Source organism: Galleria mellonella, unplaced genomic scaffold (assembly GCF_026898425.1).
Source record: "Galleria mellonella isolate WM207_F2 unplaced genomic scaffold, CSIRO_AGI_GalMel_v1 utg150, whole genome shotgun sequence".
NCBI lineage: Eukaryota > Metazoa > Arthropoda > Insecta > Lepidoptera > Pyralidae > Galleria > Galleria mellonella.
In genome coordinates, this window is record NW_026442002.1 from 956907 (window position 1) to 978413 (window position 21507).

General features: G+C 38.4%; 2 protein-coding genes across 3 annotated transcripts in view; both read left to right on the forward strand.

Annotated features, from left to right (window-relative positions):
• The window catches only part of LOC113514457 (BCL2/adenovirus E1B 19 kDa protein-interacting protein 3), a 42064-nt gene extending 29828 nt beyond the window's left edge, over nucleotides 1-12236 (forward strand). For both annotated transcript variants that reach the window (XM_052892262.1, XM_052892261.1), the window contains exons 2-7: nucleotides 2796-2925; nucleotides 5399-5480; nucleotides 6188-6246; nucleotides 7776-7878; nucleotides 8954-9057; nucleotides 10028-12236. In XM_052892262.1, coding sequence (XP_052748222.1) covers nucleotides 2796-2925; nucleotides 5399-5480; nucleotides 6188-6246; nucleotides 7776-7878; nucleotides 8954-9057; nucleotides 10028-10082 — 533 coding nt within the window. In that variant the 3' untranslated portion in view covers nucleotides 10083-12236. The remainder of the gene's footprint in view (nucleotides 1-2795; nucleotides 2926-5398; nucleotides 5481-6187; nucleotides 6247-7775; nucleotides 7879-8953; nucleotides 9058-10027) is intronic.
• A 2382-nt stretch (nucleotides 12237-14618) lies between these two features.
• LOC113523348 (protein LSM12-like) lies at nucleotides 14619-21317 on the forward strand. Its single transcript, XM_026909285.3, has 4 exons — nucleotides 14619-15078; nucleotides 17716-17853; nucleotides 18337-18446; nucleotides 18954-21317. Exons 1-4 carry the CDS (start codon nucleotides 14776-14778, stop codon nucleotides 18985-18987), a joined length of 585 nt encoding a protein of 194 aa, XP_026765086.1. The 5' UTR covers nucleotides 14619-14775; the 3' UTR covers nucleotides 18988-21317.
• Nucleotides 21318-21507: the final 190 nt, after the last annotated feature.

A 21507-nucleotide genomic window follows, 5' to 3' on the forward strand; every position in this document is an offset into this window, starting at 1 on the left:
GTGGGTATATTGAACTGTAAAAGGCAGACTTAACACTTAGGGGTTCCCTCAATATTTTCGATTTAGCGCTTTACTTTGCAAAAACCGTCAAAAGCGCTATTTCTTTTTGTCTTTTCAAAAACATGTCAAAATGGTTTTTTTTTTTTTTTTTATAATACAGCTCGTCCTTTGAAATTTATTCAAGTTTCCGAAACCCATCTTCAAATTTCTGTGCGATCATTAGTAGCAGAGAGATTGTTAATCAAAGACAAAATGATCCTTTTTTCATTCAAAGTCCGATATCTCCGCGAAAAATGATTTGTATCGAGGATTAAAAAAAAGGAATTTGAAGCCGAATAAACAAGTTATCTGGTCCATATAGTGATTATGACAAAACAAATTTTTTTAAAGACCGTAAACGTAAAAAGACTACAAATATTTTTTCAAAGTTTTTTGTCAGTGGTTTTTTCAACATTACCTGAAAAAAAATTGAAATGAAAAATTTTTCGAGTTTACACCCAAAAACTAGACACTTCGAGCTACATTTTGCTCTTTTTAAAATGTCTCTACGATGATTTTTCTCCAAGTTATTGAAAATCACCTAAAAATATGATTTTTTTTGGATACCTTATGTTTTTCCATTAGTGTATACATATATGTGAACTAGGCCGTGTATGTATGAGTTCGTGCTGAAGGGCGGAGAGGACAGACGGAGAGATGATGATCATAATTTGCGTTAGCCATCTGACCTTGACCTTAAAGCAACGCAACGTGATAAGTTTTTGCTTCAGGACGTGTCGGCTGTACATTTTTTTTAAGGTTGACTGTTTGTTATGTAACATACATTGATAATGTATAATTGATAACTTGTATAATGTTTTTTTGTTTTTTAATGTATGATAATGGTATGGTAACCTCGCCTGCGCTAACGGAATACGCTGGCGGAGCACCGGTGAAGGGTGATAGATAAGAATGAAAACAGGCTAGTTAGAGCATCATGATGAATTCATCAGGAATTAACTATGATAGTTTCCAGGGAAAATCGCGAGGAAGTGGACCTGTTTGGGTATATTGCTAGCAATGGGATTCTCAGTCTCCATTACTAACAATCCCTTTCCCTCCAGCGTATACCGTTAGCGCAGGCGGAGGTTTTCTTTTTAATGGATGATAATGGAATGAAGACCCATCATGTGCTATCGGTATACACTGGCGGGGCACCATTGAGGGATGATTGGTGAAATATGAAAAGGCAGGTCAGTTAACCCACCGTTTAAAGGTGTTAGATGTACCATGTAAACTCGGGGCGGATTGTTAGTTATAATACATAATTTATTTGCCATATTATTCTGTTATCAGATAACACAATTTATATATATTTATATATATACATACGTGACACGCAACGCTCGTCCATAATGCCGTTGGCAATTGTTCGCAACCGGACGCCGGTTGCGATTGTAATGTCACAATTAACATTATCCGGTCCGCTGCGATTGTTTAGTGCCAATCACGACTAAATCGTTACCATAATTGTATTTGATGACCCACAGGTTAAATACTATACACAGGTGTGATGGTAAACGTTTACTTGATACAAAAAATAAATAAGGGGTATTTTTTATGTATAATACGTATCATTGATCACCCAAATAATGTTTGAACGCGGGTACACGTGGTTTTGATGGCTTGGTAAATGAAACTGTAAATTACTGAATACACCATCTGATTTATTCCTTCTAAATACACTTACAAGTTTGTCGTTTGTTTAACCTTTATTCCCCACTGGTTGTCAGTTCTTCGAGCCATTTGCCACTTCAGCTTGTTTTTCCTTCGAAATATGTTGGTAACTTTGGCTCTTCTGCGGATATCGTCATATCTTAACAGGTGTAGTCCCAACTTTCGCGGAGACGATGCAGTTTGAAATTTAACACGAAAGTGCTTGGGATACTTTTAAAGGATGACTTTGAAATGGCGAGTGGGGGAAAGGGATAGTTAGCAACGGAGTTTGACAGCCCTATTGCTAGCAATATTACTAATCAGGTCGACCTCCACGAGGTTCCGGTTTATTACTACTCCGCAACAACGCCAACGTCGTTGCTCAACCTCATTCTAAGGAGGGGGAGCCCGTCTCTAGGAGCCTAACTTCCAGTACATCTCTGAAGAAGACCTGCCGAAACAAGAGCATGTTCCCCGACTCAGAGGCCTTTTCGGGCTAACTGACCTGCTTCATCCTCACCTATCATCCTTCACTGGTGGCCCGCCGGTGTATACCGATAGTACGGATGGAATACCATTCCATTATCACCCATTAAAAAAAAACCCTATTCGAGCTAATGCTATACGCTGACGTGGCACCAGTGAGGGATGATAGATGAGGATGAAAAGGCAGGTCACTTAATCCATCGTGATGAATACACCTGGAACTCAGTACAATGGTATTCAGTAGTGACCACGGGGAGGTCGACCTAACAGGGTATATTGCTAGCAATGGGACTGGTAGTTCGTATTACTAACAACCTATTCACCCCAGTCTTCCCCATCTTCGCCATAAGGGGAGTTTTAATAGTAGTAGCCCCGTTTGGCAGGCGATTTGGCAACCGCAGTCAGGCTTTAGAGATGTTTTAAGAGAGACTGCTGTCCATCCCTCGCCCTCCCTTTGTCGCCTCTTACGACACCCACGGGAAAAGAAGAGGTGGCCTATTCTATGCCGGGACCACACGGCGTAGAATGGCTGATATGATGATACAGTAACAAAGTTTTTGGTGTCTAGTTTTAAAGACCAATACATAACATGTGCACATATTTGCTTGTTACAGAATCATGGGTTGAACTGAACTCAGGGCTGGCCGCACACGAAAACGAATATATAAAACTGCTCCGCGAGGCCCAAAGGGAGAGTCGAGACTCGTCCGTGCGACATTCCCGGGCCTCGAGCGTCAAAGGCAGGTGAGGCACACAAAGCTAGTGCAAACAAAATGTGGTTACCATTTGGTCGGATTTCTCCAGGCATATGTCTGGATGTTTAGCAATCTATGGTCAGTTTTTTTTTTAATGGATGATAATGGAATGGTAACCCCACCCGCGCTATCGGTATACACCGGCGGGGCATCAGGTGAGCATGAAGCAGGTCAGTTAGCCCATCATGACGAATTCAACGAGAATTGTTAATGATGGTTTCCAGGAGGAACCATGTGGAAGTCGACCTGATAGGGCATATTACTAGCAATGGACTGTATGGTCAGTTGACCAGTCAAATTTGGAACATCCGGACGCGTAAGAAAATAAGTATGTGGATTTCTTTGTGAGGTGCATAGGAAAAGTCTGGTGGGATATCTCGGGTTTAGAGCGTCAGTTTTTATCCTTACTAATAGTTAGTTAAAACTGAAAGTCCAATAAATATCAGGTAACTCGTTCGGATAATTCCGGATTGTTACTCATCTGACCGGCTAAACCGGAAAGTCCGGAAAATAATCTACCGCCCTTTCAGAACGCAATTGCAACCGAGAAGAACGGGCAACTGTTTTGCTTTTGTCGGTAAAAGTAGATTTTTAACAGACTTCAAAAATAAGATAGTTCTCAATTCGGTTATTTTTTTTGTTTGTTACCTCGACAGTTCTAAACCGATAATTATCTGAAAGAATATACTTACAGTTTGCTCCAATAGAAATTTTATTAAAATCGATTCAGCCGTTTAGTTTTTAAATTAAAATAACTAATTTTGTCACAATTGAAGTTAATACTTTTGTGGAACACAATATTCAATTATGTTGTTACAAAAATAAATATTATTACTGTGTTTCTACCGTGAAGCAGTTGTGTTTGCATGGCTGTGTTTCGGTTTGAAGGGTGCGATATGGCAGTGAATTTACAGGGTACGGAGGAGTAACACCTGAGTAATCAGGCATGGCAACGCATGGAGAGTATCATGGGTGAAACAGTATACTCTGTTATGTCCACGGTACTGCTCATGTCTATAGATGACGGTTACCACTTTCCATCAGGTGGGCTGTCAACTTTATTGCCATATTAAGTTGCATAAAAGAACAAGTACAAACTAGCACAAGAGTTGGACCCTTATATATTTTAAAATCAAAACAATGCATCTATCAGACAGATGCTCTGCGTGTTGCACGAGTGGCATAGCGCATGCGTTACACTCCCATTACGACTATGTGGCTTCGACCAAAACCAATTACTCGCCAACCCTTATTTAATTAAACTAATCATTCTACCCTTATCCCAATTATTATATGGGGTCAACGTAACATGTTTGTTATCCATATTACATAAAGATTTGGCTTAGTTTTACGACCGGCCGCCTGCCTGACGTCAACCCTCTTTTGGGAATGCATTTGTTGGTGGTTTCCACCACTTACGGTATGGACAAAAGGATTGAGGAAAAAAGGACGGGAACATTGGAGGTGCGGAAAGGAAATTGGTAAATGAGAAGAATAAGGTACTTATGTGGGAAAGGAAAGGGGGGCACTGCAGTTGCGGAAAGGACTGGGACGCTGCAGCGGCTCGGGAGGCCGGGGTCGCATACCCGTATGTCCTTATTCTAGAATTGGACAGATTTCTAGAGAAGAACATCACTGACGCGTGTCAGAACGACTATTTGCTGCAGCTGCAGAGGATGGTAAACAATGGGGTCTGTTTTTTAAGCAAACGTTCTCTTTCTGATCAGGCCCTCTAGACAAGTGGCAAGCTTGAATGAGTCACCCCGCGTTGCTATCTCATTCTGTCTCTTGGACTCGCTAGCGATGTCGATTCCATCGACGAATTCACTTTCCACTTGTCTAGAGGCCTTGCTTTCATTCTCATCTACATTCCTCACTGGTGCCCCGTCAGCGTATACCGATAACGCAGGCGGGGTCACCATTCTATTCCTGCCCATTAAATAAAAACAAGTTAACGCGGCGAGCGCTAATAAACGGTATTCGAATAAACCATATGTTAATTAAATACTGGCCTAATTATATAACACTTGATGATCACAGCTTACATAAAAACGAGAATCCGGTTTCGTCGTGTTTTGAAAGTTAACTTTATTAATTTATTCCAATCTGTTATGTGAACATGTTTTTTTTTCAAACGTTTATAGGTGTGGATAAAAATGCAGGTCAGTTAGCCCATCGTGATAAAATTCACACGATGGTTTCCACGTAGAAGACGACTTGGCAGGGTGGGTATATTGCTGGCAATGAGATTGGTAGTCCGTACTGGCAATCCTTTCTCCCCCAGCATAACATCTTAGTCCTCAAGAGTGGCAATGCATAAGAGGTGTCATGGACACAGTTATACTATTATGTCCATGGTGTCCACTTCTTATTTCGGTGAAAGAATATATGCCCATCACGCGAAGTTCCTGCTAAATTCGTGATCAATGTTATATATTTATTTATTTTTTTCCTTGTTTCAGTCCGAAGTCTCCACCAAATAGTCCAAACCTGGAGCCGTCTACCGAGGACGAGTTGAAAGGAGTATACATAAACTGCTGGAAGGTTGGTAGTAACTCTACGTGCAGTGTTTATATTTATCTAAGTATATACCAGAGGGAGACTTTGTACAAAAGTCGATTGCTTGGCTACCTCTGCCCCATTCGTGTTTCAACCGTAAAGCAGTTGTATTTGCATGGCTGTGTTACGGTTTGAATGGTGGGTGATGGCGTGAATTTACTGGGTACGGAGGAATAACACCTGAGTCCTCAGGAATGGCAACGCATGGGGGCGAAATAGTATATTATGTCCATGGTACTGCTCATGTCTGCTTCACGGTAGAAACACAAATAGGACAGAGTTACCCAAGCAATCGACTTTTGTACAAAGTCTCCCTCTGGCGTGTGCGTATGCGTGCGTGCGTGCATACGTGCGTGCGTGCGTGTGTGTGTGTGTGTGTTTGTGTGTGTGTGCGTGTGTGTGTGTGTATATATATATAATCATCATGTTAGCTTCTCACTGTTAACTGCTAAATATAAGCCTCCCCCTTGGGTGGGATTTTGCCAGTAGTTGCCACGCTTGCTATGCGTATTGGCAACAGCAGTTAGGCTGTGGAGATGTTTAAAGTGGGACGCTGCTGCCTATCGTTTGCCATCTCTTAATCGCTTCTCATAACATCCGCGGGAATGTAATATCAGATACTACCGATTTATTTATATCAATAAAAGAGATGATTTGCTTTATCATTGATGATTATTTTTCTGACATTCCAGGATGACTCCAACGACTGGGTATGGCAGTGGAGCAGCCGGCCGGACCAGCAACCACCCAAGTGAGTACTCGAATATGTCCGCGTAAGGAGTACAGTAGGGCCTATGACAATGTGATATACCCAAATTTTATATGCTATACGGATCTATGGATAATTGGATTACAGTATGCAGGTATTATGAAAGTTATATTTTTAAATGAAACAACGGTTTTGGTAATTGAAGTTACAGAAATAAACAGTATACTCATGGGTTAAAGCTGAAAATCAGTGTTTTATTCCTTGAACGATGGTCCACGCTGAGCTTCGACCTTTTTGTATTGCTGCAGATCACACGTAATAACACAATTTTATAAACCTTATGTTGTTTTATGTATTATCTATTCTTATGTACATGTTGTGTGTGATTAGTAACAAACAAATAAACGATATATCTATCTATCTCTGTTATGTGCATGGTACTGCTCATGTGTATAGGCGACGGTTACCATTTTCCATCAGGTGGGCCGTCAGCTTGTTTGCCATTCTAAGTTGTATAAAAAAAACCTCCACGTGGCCCCTCCTGGAAATTATCGTGGCTAATTCTTGTTGAGTTCGTTACGATGGGCTGACTGACCTACTTGATCTTCACCTATCATCACTCACTGGTGCCCCGCCAGCGTATACCGGATAGCGTAGGTGGAGTTACCATTCCATTATCATCTATAAAAAAAAGAAAGTGCGACACCAGTGTCTCACAAACATTTATTTTAAATACACAATTGGTACTTGACGCTATGAAGGCACCTTTGCAGGTAAACAGTACCTACATACCTGCATCTTTATTGCGGACGTTCGCACGTGGATTGCACCACGCCACGTCGTGGTCACGACGGGTTTTTTTATAGCGTTCAGTCCCCGATAGTGTATTTAAAATATGTGCAAACTACGCGAAAGTTTAAAATTGACTGTTGCGCGAATTTTATTTTATTTATTTATTAGACATAACTATAAAAAAAAAAAACTTTGGTAGTTATATTTTTGATGCAGCTAGGTTACTACCCAATATGTGCACAGCTTGAGTGATTCATGTAAAGCAAGCACGTAAAATAAAATGCTATATAGATATAAATTTAATTTTTTTTTTTATAATGGTTGATAATGGAATGGTATCCCCACCCGCGCTATTGGTATACACCGGCGGGGCAACAGTGAGGGATGATAGGTGAGGATGAAATAGGTCAGTTAGCCCATCCTGACGAATTCAACTAGAATTAGCCACGATGGTTTCTAGGGGTAACCACGTGGAGGTCGAACTGACAGGGTATATTGTTAGTAATGGGGCTATTTGTCTCCATTTCCCCCCTACAAAAGTCTTGTAAGGTTGAGTACCTCTGTCCCATTCGTGTTTCTACCGTTAAGCAGTTGTGTTTGCATGGCTGAGTTATAGAGGTGTTACACGGGCTTGTTTAACACCTGAATCCTCAGGAATGGCAACGCGTGGGGGGTATCATAGACGAAACAGTATACTCTGTTATGTCCACGGTACTGCTCATGTCTATAAAAAAAAAATTGGTGAAATTTCAAATAAATGATTGGTTTTTTAATGTCAGGGACTGGCGTTTCAAACACCCGCCGAGCGCGCGCGGGCCCCCCTCCGCCACCTCCTCCATCGAGGTCCTGGAGCAGCAGCTCACGGTGCCGGCGATGCAGCAGGTGGGTTTTTTTAATGGATGATAATGGCATGGTAACCCCGCCTGCGCTATCGGTATACACCGGCGGGGCACCAGTTAAGGGGATGAAAAGGCGGGCAAGACAAATGGCTCAAGCGAATTCGTCAATGGAGTTGACATCGCTAGAGAAGGGTTGAAAATTGGAATGAAAGGGCCAGGTCAGTTAGTGCATCGTGACGAATACAACGATAAATTAGTCAAGATGGTTTCCATGAGGAACCGCGTGGAGGTCGACCTGATAAGATATGTTTATAGGAATGGAGACTAACTTCCCCATTTATTTATTTATTTATTCATTAGTACAAATATGTGTACATGGCGGACTTAATGCTAAAAGCATTCTCTCCCAGTCAACCATAGGGAAGTGTCAGAATACTCGACTTCCCCATTACTAACAATTCCTTCCCCCCGCAGCAGGTGGGTTATGTCTAGCAACTTACTAATCAATGAACAACCCGCCATAAACTAAAGTTCCATCCCAATCATCTGGACGAGTGGCGGTCTTCCACCGTGCGTTTTCTAAGGCATTTTCTTCCACGCACAACCACTCTTTGGAGTCAACCTCCAGCAGCAGTATTTCCGAACCGATACGACAACATAACCTTCAAGAAAAGAGTATATTCCCTTTTAAAAGGCCGGCAGCACACCTGCAATGCCTCTGATGTTGTGGATGATCATGGGCGGCGGTAGTCACTTACCATCAGGTGAGACGCATGCCCGTTTGCCCCTTGTGTTATTAAAAAAAAAGAAACTGGTCAGTCGGTTAGCTATAGCTTATGGTACCTCATCGCTAGGCCAAGGTTTCTCCAACTGCTTCCATCACCACGGGTGCTGACAAAGGTAGACCAGCCTTTGTGGGACCATTCTTCCCATAGGCGTATTGGAAGGGGGAGGGAGGCGTAAACATATTTAACCAATTTTATAATTATTTCCCATACAGAAAGCAACATTAATATCAAGTTTTTTTTTTTAAAAAAATATGTCATCTGACGCTCGCTAATGCAAAGTAGGTGTATATATATGTATATATATTAAATTGGTGCCAATTGTCCCCACAGAGCCACTGCCTGTCCGTGCGGCGCTCGTGCCTGTTCAGCCGGGGCGCGGTGGCCGCCGTGCTGGTCACCAACCTCGTTTCCCTGCTGCTGGGAGCTGGCATCGGGTATGTCCCATTACCTTATATTTAATGTTACACTGGTGGGGATAACACTCTCCATAAGAGAGGGGTATAGCCTATTTTTAATACAGTAACTTGATAATTATTTATTTAGTTTATATTCGCATATGGGGTCAGCTATGCCGTTGCACGTCGACCCATAGGGATCTCTTGTGCTTCCCCCTGCCTTATACCATCATTTCATAGATCCTATGTGTTACCCTAACGATATCCCGCGGTTTAAGATGTCTATAGTCCTCTGGCTCCGGATAAGCCGTTCCCAATAGATATAGAATAAAGTTATTTGTTTTAATAACTTTATTAAACAAAAGAAAATATGGTACAAAGGGCGGACTTAACGCTAGTAGCATTCTCTACCAATCAACTTTGGCTGGCTTATATCTTATTGGCTTAGATTTTGGCTAAGTTTTATTTTTTGCATACATAGAAATGTATATGAGTATATGCTGGCGGGACACCAGTGAGGGATGATAGGTGAGGACGAAGTTATGGCAATTAATAACCGCTAGGAATTAACCGCGATGGTTTCCAGAGAGTATCGTATAGTATATTGTTAGCAATGGGGCTCCTAGACTCCGTTACTAAAAATATCTCCCTTCTATTTATAATATATATGTACAGTAAAATTTTTTTTTAAATCTGTTATTAAAGTAAATTAAATAAATTTAGATTCGGTATCTGAACAATCATATTTATAATATTATTTCATGTCGGCCATTGACTGTCCACTGCTGGACATAAGCCTTCCCCATAAGGGATGTTTTTGATGGTTGCCAGTGGTGGCCACGCTTGGCAGGCGGGTTGGCAACCGCAGTTAGACTTATAGAGATGTTTTAAGAGGGACGCTGCTGGCCATCGTTTGCCCTCCTGGTAGCGTGACCGCGTGGTCCCGTCATAGAAACCACGCGGTCAGTATTGTAATATTAGTGAATTAAATTAATTACTGTTCTTTCAGGGTGTGGTTGAGCCGGAAGGGCATGCTGCCGCCCAGACTCATAATCCTGAACTGAGCAGCTACCAAGACTGAGTCGGAAGTGAGCGCTCGTAGTTGGAATGGCCTGAGCATCTTCTAGAACGATTGAAATTGTATTTTGGACTAAAGAAAACTCTTAAATTGGCTATAATTTTACGTCAAGATCTCGGAGTTTATTTTTAACTATATAAAATTAAAATGTACAGTCAGAGTGATAATCATCATACGGCCCGCCTGATGGTAAGCTGATAAACTACCCATGCAGCCTATGAAAGCTTGCAACACCGTTGCAGCTCTAGCAGTCAAGATCACGAGTCGCAGTACGCAGTAATGTTATCGCAATATCTCGCCCTTCGCGCCGGATCACGACGCACGAGCAGGTATAGGTAGGACAGAGGTACTCGTGTACAGCTAATGGTCACCACTCACCATCAGGTGGGCCGTGAGCTTGTTTCTCAGAGATGTACAAGAAAATCTGATCGGTCTCGGCCGTTCCACCTACGTATATTCACATTGTCATATTGTTTAGGAATGCTAATAGAAATATTATTGTGTAATGATTATTTATATGTATAACATATTTATTGGGCATTTGGCACGTTGGAGGTAGCACATTCGATTCCTAGTTAGGAAACAAATATGTAATCGTACACATATATGTGAAAAAGTAGCAATCTGTTTAGTATGCCAAGATTTTTTTTTGTACAAAAGTTACTCTCGTTTCTAAATTTTTATACATTTTTACTTTGTACTACTATTTATGGTTATACCCTAGTTTATATTTATAGACACCATCGTACCGGCCTTTAAACATAGATTGCTTAACATAGGCCTGTTCCACAAGCAGAGATTTGTCGATAGTTTTCACACTTGACAGGCATATCGACAACTGTAGTTAGAGCTTGAGTGATGTTTTAGGAGGGAATCTACTGCTTTGCCTATCCCTCCACCGATAAGTTTCCTAAGCCTCTTACGACACTTATAGGAAAAGAAGGGGGTTGTATTTATATAATCTAAGGGTTGAACCTTAAAATTTGAGATAAATGTAGACAACGGGCAAAAATACTTCTATCATCTATGGATAGCGTTCTATTATTGTCTTAGTATTAAATACTGATATATTTTAAGAATTGTAAGTCATAATTAATAAATACATGATTAGCTGAAGTTATAAGATTGGCCATTGTGTAAATTACAAGGGATCCTAATTTAAATTAATCTGGATCCCAAATTGGATCCACCGGATCGGAAACATTTTATATGACGAGTTGATTAAACTGTAAAGAGATGCACAGATATGAGGCAAGAAAATGCAAGATACACATACAAGCCAGTATACTTTTGTTATTATTTTTTTTTTGTTTTAATAAAGCAAAATATCATACATTTGAAATGATAATTTAAAGATAAAAGAATTGATTAGAAAACTGTATGGAAATATGCAGGACTGTAAGTGTTGTAATTTTCTTTTTTTTTATTTTTGTATGAAAATAATCATACATTTATTTTGCATGTGTTTTTTACATAGGGATCCAAATTTTGGACCTTATATAATTTTTTAATAATACTATTTTCCATTAAACAATAATATTTTTGTATCAGTGTGGCTGTAACCATAGATAGGGAAAACATATAAAAAAATATATATAATAATAATAATAAATAAATAATATTACATATTTAGGATCCATGCCACTTTTGTATTTTCCTATTTCTCAATTTCTCTATGATATTACAGTTTTTCCTGTCAATTGTTTATTTGAAGTTGGTCTAACGAAATTGACACTGTAGGATTTTTTTTTTAATGATTGACAGGAGAGATTTACCTTATCAATATTTTTATATACTAGTCCGTAAGCTTATGGAAGAATTTATGTTTTAAACTTAACTGTGAATGAATAAGGAAAAAAATTCTAGCTGCATTACTAAAAAAAATTACAGTGGATCCTTATGTTCTCTTCCTAGTTCCTCTGTGGATCTACAGTAACTTTTTTTTAAGTGCGCAATGTTGGCACTTTCTATTGTTTTAATTCAAAATTAGCTTCGATTCTAGAATGCTTAGGTTTTTTTTTCCACAAAATTTTATAAGATTTAGAAGCTAGACTTTTTTTGTGTTATTCAGTCATTACATTTAACATAAATATGTTAATTAAAATATGGCTTGTAGAAATATACTTTTTTACGACATTGATTTGGGTTTTTTATTTACCTATTATAATTTTTCCTTTTTTTTTTGTTTTAAAGGGAAATTGCTTTTGCCTGTAATTTTTTTATGTTCATAGAAACACATAGCCTGGAGTGAACCTGCCAGAAACAAAGTTTGGAAAAGTAATTTTTTGTAAAAGAAGTTTCAGACGACGGAATTTAATAATAGATTTTTTTTATGGTAACGGTATACGCTGGCGGAGCACCAGTGAAGGGTGATAGATGAGAATGAAAACAAGCCAGTTTGCCCATCATGATGAATTCATCAGGAATTAACCATGATAGTTTCCAGGGGGAACCGCGATGAGGTCGACCTGGTTAGGTATACTGCTAGCAATGGGATTCTCAATCTCCATTACTAACAATCCCTTTCCCCCCAATAATAGATGTTTATTTATTTATTACACTAGAAATATAAAAATATATAATGACAATTGGTCAATTGAAGTGAATTACAGAAGCATAAAGTACAGATTAAAATATATACATAAAGGTACAAAAGGCGGTCTTATCGCTAGAGTGTGGGCAATCAATGTGATTATTCACCAACTTATGGAGACATTACATGTCAAGGTAAGATCTGTGTAGGCACAGTTCATCAAGGTGAAAATGTTTAATTTTGTATTAAGTTTTTAATATTTCTTGATATTTTAAAACGATAAACCAGGCTACAAACAAATCTATAGCGGAGATTTGTTTCTCTCTATTCTGTCCTCAAGTATTTTGTACATAGGTGACCACACCATATTGCAATACTCCAACTTGCTTCTTACATAGCTATTGTAAAGTTGAATATCTGTATATGAACAGAAGATGGTCTCTTAAAATTTCTCTGTCTTTATATAAAAATTTCTCAAAAAAACTGCAAAAATTTCTTAATAAATACGAATAAATCTGTTCTTTTCCTTATATTATCCATTATTCAACTTTTCTGATCCTTATCCTAAATTCCGTCGTCCAAAACTCTCTTTACTAAAATACTCTTTCCCAAACATTGTTTTTGGCGGATGCACTTTGTGCCGTGCTATATGTAGAAAAAAAAAGTACGAATAACAATTAATGAATTCTTATTTAAAAAAAAACTGAAATAATTATTAAATACTAAAAATTAACTTAAATACTTAGCATATAAAGTATATAGTACGTTATACCAAGTCTATGGTCAGACGCGTCTGGCATAGAAAAGTTGATTTGGAAGTAATCTTGTTATTCTTTCAATTATTCTTTTTTTTTGCGAAATATCCAAGAAAATTTGTATTATAGATTAAGTATGGTTTTTTATTCGATGATAATGGAATGGTAACCCTGCTTGTGCTATCAGCATACACTGGCGGGGTTCCACTATAAAATAGATGAGGACAAAAGTAGGTTAGTTAGTCAATGGTTATAAATTCCATAAGAATTAAACTACAATAGTTTTCAGGGGAATCACGTGGAGGTCAACCTGACATATTACTAGAAATGGGGCTATTAGATTACACATAATATTTACTAACAATTCCTTTTCCTCCTTTTAATGTAGCACCTGGGATCCTTTAATAAGCATGGTTTGCATTTTGCTATTGTATTAAAGAGAATTCTTTTTCTGGTACATCAGTAGTATTCTCAATTTATAGGTTTAAGTATCTTGTCATAGAAAAATACTTGCGCTCTCTTTTTAACTGACCTCATAAAGGAGGTATATTAGTTATATTTTTATGTTTGTTACCCACATACGTTTAGTATAATGTACATAACTTCGTCAATTATTTATTACAAGAAAATACATTATTATTTTTATTATATGCTTTTCTATATGTATCCCGTGGGTGTCGTAAGAGACGACAAAGGGACGGCAAGGGATGGGCAGCAGTGTCCCTCTTAAAACATCTCCAAAGCATAATTGCGTTTGCCGATTCGCCTGCCAAACGTGGCAGCTACTGGCAAAACCTTCCCAAGGGGGTGGCTTATGTTCAGCAGTGGACAGTTAAAGGCTGATGAAGATGATTGACTTAATAAAGCAACGCTGCGGACAAAAGACCTACATTTATTTGTCATATGAAACAATGTTGGCAATGCAGTTGCAGAAAACAGGAAGTCATTGCTCCCTGGAGTCACAGTGTCCCTGGAGTTATATTTAAAAGACAATGTCCAAGATGGCACAGCTACAGATAGATAGATACTCTTTATTGTTTCCTCCAAAAGATTACAATAGTAAACTTATTATAAATATAAATAATTACATAGAAATAATCACAATGAGAAAACAATGGGTGACCTTATCGCTAAGAGCGATTTCTTCCAGGCAACCTTTGGATGGTCATATACTTAGTCTATGAACTTAACTGACTGAACTGTCAAACAGTCACTCAAAAATAAAAAATTAAAACTGTCTACTGTCCGTCATTCCTCGTTCAACTTCAATTCAATGGCGGACGTATATTGAACCTGCAAAACGTTTTCGCACGTTTACTTTCACAAATTCAAATCATCTCATCAATCACATGCAAACTAATTACATTTAAAGTTATCGTCGGCCAACAAACATGTCCACTGTCGTCTCGGACTGTTTCACTATTGGGAGCATAGTGGCTACGAAGACATGTTACAACGAAGAGATCGAAGGCGAGGTTTTAGCGTTTGACCCTCAAACAAAGATGTTAATACTTAAATGTCCATCGTCTAGCGGCAACCCTAAACGGCACGATGTGAATATTGTAAATCTATCACTTGTCAGTGATGTTCAAATCAAGAAAGAGGTAACCACACTTCCTGATCCGCCACAGTCGCTCAATTTAAACAGATTAAACACAAGGGTACGGAACTCTATAGAAAATAAAAAAAGACTAGTGAGTATTGCGTTTTTTTTTAATAATTATTATTCTTGTTATGCACAAGACATATTTCTGATGATGTAATCTAAAAGAAAGTTGATTACAACACTTATTTACATTTGAGCGTTCTAGAAGTCACACTTGTTTACAGCGGTAGGGAGTAACAGTAGTCGCCGCATCCGTCATACTCGTGAACGGGTGCTGCTTGTACTGGTCTGCTCGTGGTCATTTATGACTGATTATGAATTTTTAGCTTATTTCATACTACATGTTCATAATAACACTTGTTATTGTCATCAATTAATGGTTATTTCTTTAAACAGATAACAATCTATTTCATTTTAGTACAAGACTTATAAATGTATGCTTATAAATATTTTTTTTATATTATGACTCCATCGGGATTCTCACCTATCATCGCTCACTGGTGTCCTGCCAGTGTATATCAATAGCGTAGGCCATATCAATAGCGTAAGTATACCATTCCATTATCATCCTTTAAAAAAAAGATTTCACCTGGTAAAAGATCCAAACAGAGAATTATGACAGAAGATATTGATGTCATACCAGAAATATTACAGCTGGAAGTGGAAAAAGCTATAAAAAGCCAAAAAATAGAAAAATCACCTGGTCCAAATTGAATTTCGAATGAGCTTATACATAGGACAATAGAGGAATTAAGTCCCATATTAACAAATGCCTTCAAGGAGATACTCTATTCTGGAAAAATTTCAAATTTCACAATTAATACTTCAAATTTACAAGAAAAGTAAAAAAAAATATTGGAAATAACAAACCCGTATCTCTCATCCCAAATGCATATAAGGTCATTGCAAAAGTGATTCTCGACAGGATAATAAATAATCTTAAATGAAAATCAAAAAGCCATGGTTAAAGGGTTTTCGGATTCGGAAACGGATTGTTAGTAATGGAGACTAAAAATCCCGTTGCTAGCAATATACCCAACCAGGTCGACCTCCACGCAGTTCTCCCTGGAAACTATCATGGTTAATTTCTTAGAGTAATTTTACGAAAACCCTTTTTTTATGTGGATGAAAATGGAATGGTAACCCCGCCTGCGATAACGGGATACGCTGGCAGAGCACCAGTGAAGGGTGATAGATGAGAATGAAAACAGGCCAGTTAGCCCATCATGATGAATTCATCAGGAATTAACCATGATAGTTTCCAGGGGGAACCGCGTGGAAGTCGACCTGATTGGGTATATTGCTAGCAATGGGATTCTCAGTCATTACTGACAATCCCTTTCCTCCCAACAATTTTGGGTTACAAAGTTTACTACATAAAATGTCATAAATCCATACTCAGTAATGCCTTGATCTTGATTTTTTATGTATTTATTTAAACATTGTGACATTGCACAGTGAAACTATGTACATATATGGTAGACTTAACACGGGATGGTGTTCTCTACCAGTTGAGCATTTTTTTTTTTAATGGAATGGTAACCCCGGCCGCGCTATTGGTATACACAGGCAGGGCACCAGTGAAGGATGATAGGTGAGGATGAAGTAGGTCAGTTAGCACATCGTGACGAATTCAACAAGAATTGTTCACGATGGTTTCCAGGAGGAACCACGTGGAGGTCGACCTAATAGGGCATATTGCTAGCAATGGGGCTGTCAAACTCCATTGCTAACAATCCCTTTCCCCCCAAACCAGTTGAGCATTGGGCGAACAGAGAAATACGTAGGCGGTGCATTATTGAAATAAGGAAATATATAATAATACTTGGTATATACATATAATATAAACATATAAATAACCTAATGATAATATATTAAATAAATAAATATATATATATATACATAAATTTTTTTTTAATCAAATTTTTGTTGAAGCTTCAGTACACCGGAGTGACTATGCCAGCCTCATAGGGATTGTCTAAAAGTCACTTTGTCAGTCCGTCAGGGACACCTTTACCCACAGATATAGCCGTCTTGCATTGCGACTGCCAGGTTGGCCCAGTATTAAATTGACATCACCGTTATATAATGGCATATCGCCCAGAATCTGCTGTTTCAGGTTACATTTCTGGCCACATTCCACCAGCAAATGTAGAAGGTCTTCCACTCTGTCACAGTACATACAATTTGGTGATTGTTTCATTCCTATAAGATGATAAAATTTGTTGAGTGGAACATGACCAGATCGCATCCTGAACGCTGTCACTAAATACGGTTTTGAAAGACTTGTTTGAAACCAGGGTATTAATGAAGGCACTTGCTGTATAGTTTTACACCATATCCCCTTTGAACCTGAACAGTTTTCAAAGTGGTTTCTCCGTTAATTTAAATACATTACATAAATATTACTATAATAAACAACTGATATGTTCACAGGGAGACTTTGTACAAAAGTCGTTTGCTTGGGTACCTCTGTCCCATTCGTGTTTCAACCGTGAAGCAGTTGTGTTTGCATGGCTGTGTTTCGGTTTGGAGGGTGGGATATGGCGTGAATTTACAGGGTACAGAGGAATAACACCTGAGTCCTCAGGAATGGCAACGCATGGGGGTATCATGGGCGAAACAGTATACTCTGTTATGTCCATGGTACTGCTCATGTCTATAAAAAAAAATACATACTACATTACATAAATATTACTATAATAAACAAGTGATATGTTCACAGGTGACAGCTCTCTCTGCATGCCTGGACCCCGAGGGTCAGAGGCTGTTCCTGGCCATCTCGCGGCTGATTGATGATGTGACCTGGGTTGGCCAGAACATCCGGGTCTACAATGAGGTCACTATTACACCTCCCTACAAGGTATTGTTATATTTTGTTCAGTTTTTTTTTTATGCAACTTAGAATGGCAAACAAGCTGACGGCCCACCTGATGGAAAGTGGTAACCGTCGCCTATAGACATGACCAGTGCCATGGTCATTATATAAACTTTAAATTTATATATCATAGTAACATAGGCTATATTATATTTTCGGCAAAGAACCCAAGCAAAGTCGGGGCAGGTTACTAGTATATCTATAAAAATATTTTTTCCTAGTATGTACTGATAGCGCTTGGCGGGGCACCAGTGAAGGATGATAGGTGAGGATGAAGCAGGTCAGTTAGCCCATCGTGACGAATACACCTAGACTTCAACATGATGGTTTCCAGAGGCCATATTGCTACTAATGGGACTGGTAGTCCACATTACTAACAATACCTTCTTTTCCAGTGTGGGGTCGTCCCACACTGCGCTCGCCCGTACGGGGTCGCCACTCAAGAGCCTTTCTCATTTTTATTTGCAGGTAGAGAATGTAATAGGTGATTTGGATTCGAAACCGTACAACTATATCAAGAAGTTCGTGGAGAAGCACTGGCGTGATCAGCGAGAGCACGCTGCCACCTCGCAGCACCAGTCAGTATTCACACATTGTCTTATAAAATTGTAAACTGGGCGGTGTTTTTACGTGGGAGGTCATCATTTTCATCACCATCACCATATCTGCCATATTCTGTTCATTACTGAACATAGGTCTCTCATAAACTGCCATAAGGAATGTCCCTAAGCCATCTGCCATAAGCCACCAGATTGAGACTTTGTACAAAAGTCGATTGCTCGAGTACCTCTGTCCCATTCGTGTTTCAACCGTGAAGCAGTTGTGTTTGCATGGCTGTGTTTCGGTTTGAAGGGTGCGATATGGCGTGAATTTACAGGGTACAGAGGAATAACATCTGAATCCTCAGGAATGGCAACGCATGGGAGGTATCATGGGCGAAACAGTATACACTGTTATGTCCATGGTACTGCTCATGTCTATAGGCGACGGTAACCGCTTTCCATCGGGTGGGCCGTCAGCTTGTTTGCCATTCTAAGTTGTATAAAAAAAATGTTAATTATATTTCTTAATAAATTTTTTTCCAGCGTCACCGCAGTTATGTCGGGATCCACCGTCTAACCCGTTGGGCACAGGGATGCTGTGACATACCAGTGATAGCTGGCAGCCTCCCACACATGGAGCATATTGTTTTTTTTTTAATACCCATTCATCCAAATGAATCATGTCTCGAAATTTCCTGTACACAAAATAGGGTGTTTGACTGCCTTTAAAAAGTTTTGCGTTTAAAACGTAAACTGGATTTGAATTTGGAACGTGTAATGTTCGTAACTGTTTGACAGTTCGCGGCCGCCATTTTTTATTTTATTATGTAACCGCCGACATCATTGCATTATTACAGTTAATTCATTGTACAATGTTTAACATAAGTTTCCCTTATGTTTTACCATAAAGTTAAATCCTGAGCCACGTGCATCCAACAAATCCCTGCAGCACTTTCGAGATCCTCACTTAACCTAGCAGTTGCCCACACGACCTTTGCCTGCTCGGGGTCGCTATTCAAGAACCGTTCTCCCCCATCAGTTATTGGTTGCTTAAGCCATATGATCGGTCCATTGCCACTTGAGCTTGCAGATTCTCCAAACTATGCTGGTCACTTTAATACTTCAGTGGATTTCCACGTTCCAGACTCTATCACGTAGTGAAACTCCGAGTATAGTCCTTCCTATCCTATCCTATTATTAATAATATATGACTGACTGGCTCATATATTAACGTACAACCGAATCCGTTGGATCTAGTATTGTTGAGAGGTTCTTTAAATAGCGTAAATTCCAAAATCCACAGCGTACGAAGTCGCGGGCGAAAGGTAGTATTAAATATAAAATATGGTGATCTTCTCATTTTAAAATTTCAAAAAAAATCTCGCTTATAAACTATATAGCATACTAGCTTTTAACCGCGACTTCGTCCGCCAAGATGTGTTCACTGACCGGCACAAAAACTAGCCAGAATTCTTCTCGATCCCATAAAGTACCATGGATACCATATTTAAACGCGATGGGATAAGTCGATATGGCGACTAGAGGTGGCCCATAAAATAAACCCACTTTCGTCTTTACATTATTAGTCGGGATTCTATTTGTATCGATTTTATTGTTAATTCTCATAAAATCTCTACCAAGACGCAGACAAATGCCCCATTTTTTTTTTAAATATAATTTTATTTGTTATGTAATATAAAATAATCAGACGAAATTATTATAAACTTGTGACATTTAATTTTTGTTTTGGCAACTCCTAATTTTGGGGTTGGCAACACTTATCATATTGTCTATGACCTTGAGCACGAATTACATTTTATTCCGGGTGATGAGACGGTATGGTTTAGTTCCTTTGCCGTTCCCATTGTGGATAAATTAATAGTACTGCAGTAGAATTTCGATTAATCGAATCAAATAAAACCGGGATATTCCGTATAATTGAAAATCCGGATAATCGATTTTAAAGTGAAGTCAAGCAATAAGTACATTTTAATATTTTTTTTTATTATGTAGTAAATTTGTATACACGTCATTTAGAGACAATACGATATAAAAAAAATTACATAATGTAAAATTTATGGATTACAGAATACCAATTTACGCAATATTTCTAAATCTGTAATTAGAGCATGAATGAAGAATAAGTCCGGATAATCGAATATCTGGATAACCTGTGTTCGGATAATCGAAGTTCTACTGTACTTTAACTTTATTCTGACATAAAATTTGAATTTATAAAAATGAAATATTAATAATAATAAAATATTCAATTTACATTTTAAAACACTCATTATTAAAAATAGAAAGTTTTTTTTTTTAAGAAAACGTATGGAAAGAAAAATGCTTCTTTAAAATATAATTTTATTTTTATTAAAATTTATTTATTTAATTCGAAGCGACTTTTTAAATTTCCATAATGTAGAGCCCGATTTTTTCCCCTCCATTTTTTATATACTAACAATATACCGCGGCTCTTCTCTTGTGATTCAAGTAAAACAATTTCACTTCACTAATAAAAGTCGACTTCGGTCGTGAACGCACCGACATTGTAAACATTGCGGAGCGAGACGGTTTTTGCTCCGCAATCAGCAGTTTTTGCTCCTAAAGAAACGGCAGCCTCGATCACACAGCTAACAAGAACGGGAGTAAACTGTGTTGGCTTTAAAAAGAAGTGTGAGAATCGGTTTAGAATTTGCTTTTGTAAGAAAGAAATATTATTATTGGGATCCATACGTGGATACCAGTGAAATGAGGCTGTCTATCCATTATGCATGAACACTGTATCATAGAAATAAGTGCCAACTTGCAAAATTGGGAGTTTTTGTATGTAGTAAAAGACTTATTTATAATATAATGTTGTATTAAGTAATTAAAAAAAAAAAATAAAAAAAAACTGCAAAATGATAATGTTTGTTTCATTTTCAATTTTTATGTATTTTTAATATTTAAATTATATTTATTTCTTTTTATTTAGTTTTTTTTTTTATTATTCCTTCCTGTGTAAATCCTCCAGTTATAGGTGAAAATGGTATGGTAACCCCGCCTGCGCTAACGGGATACGCTGGTGGAGCACCAGTGAAGGGCGATAGATGAGAAT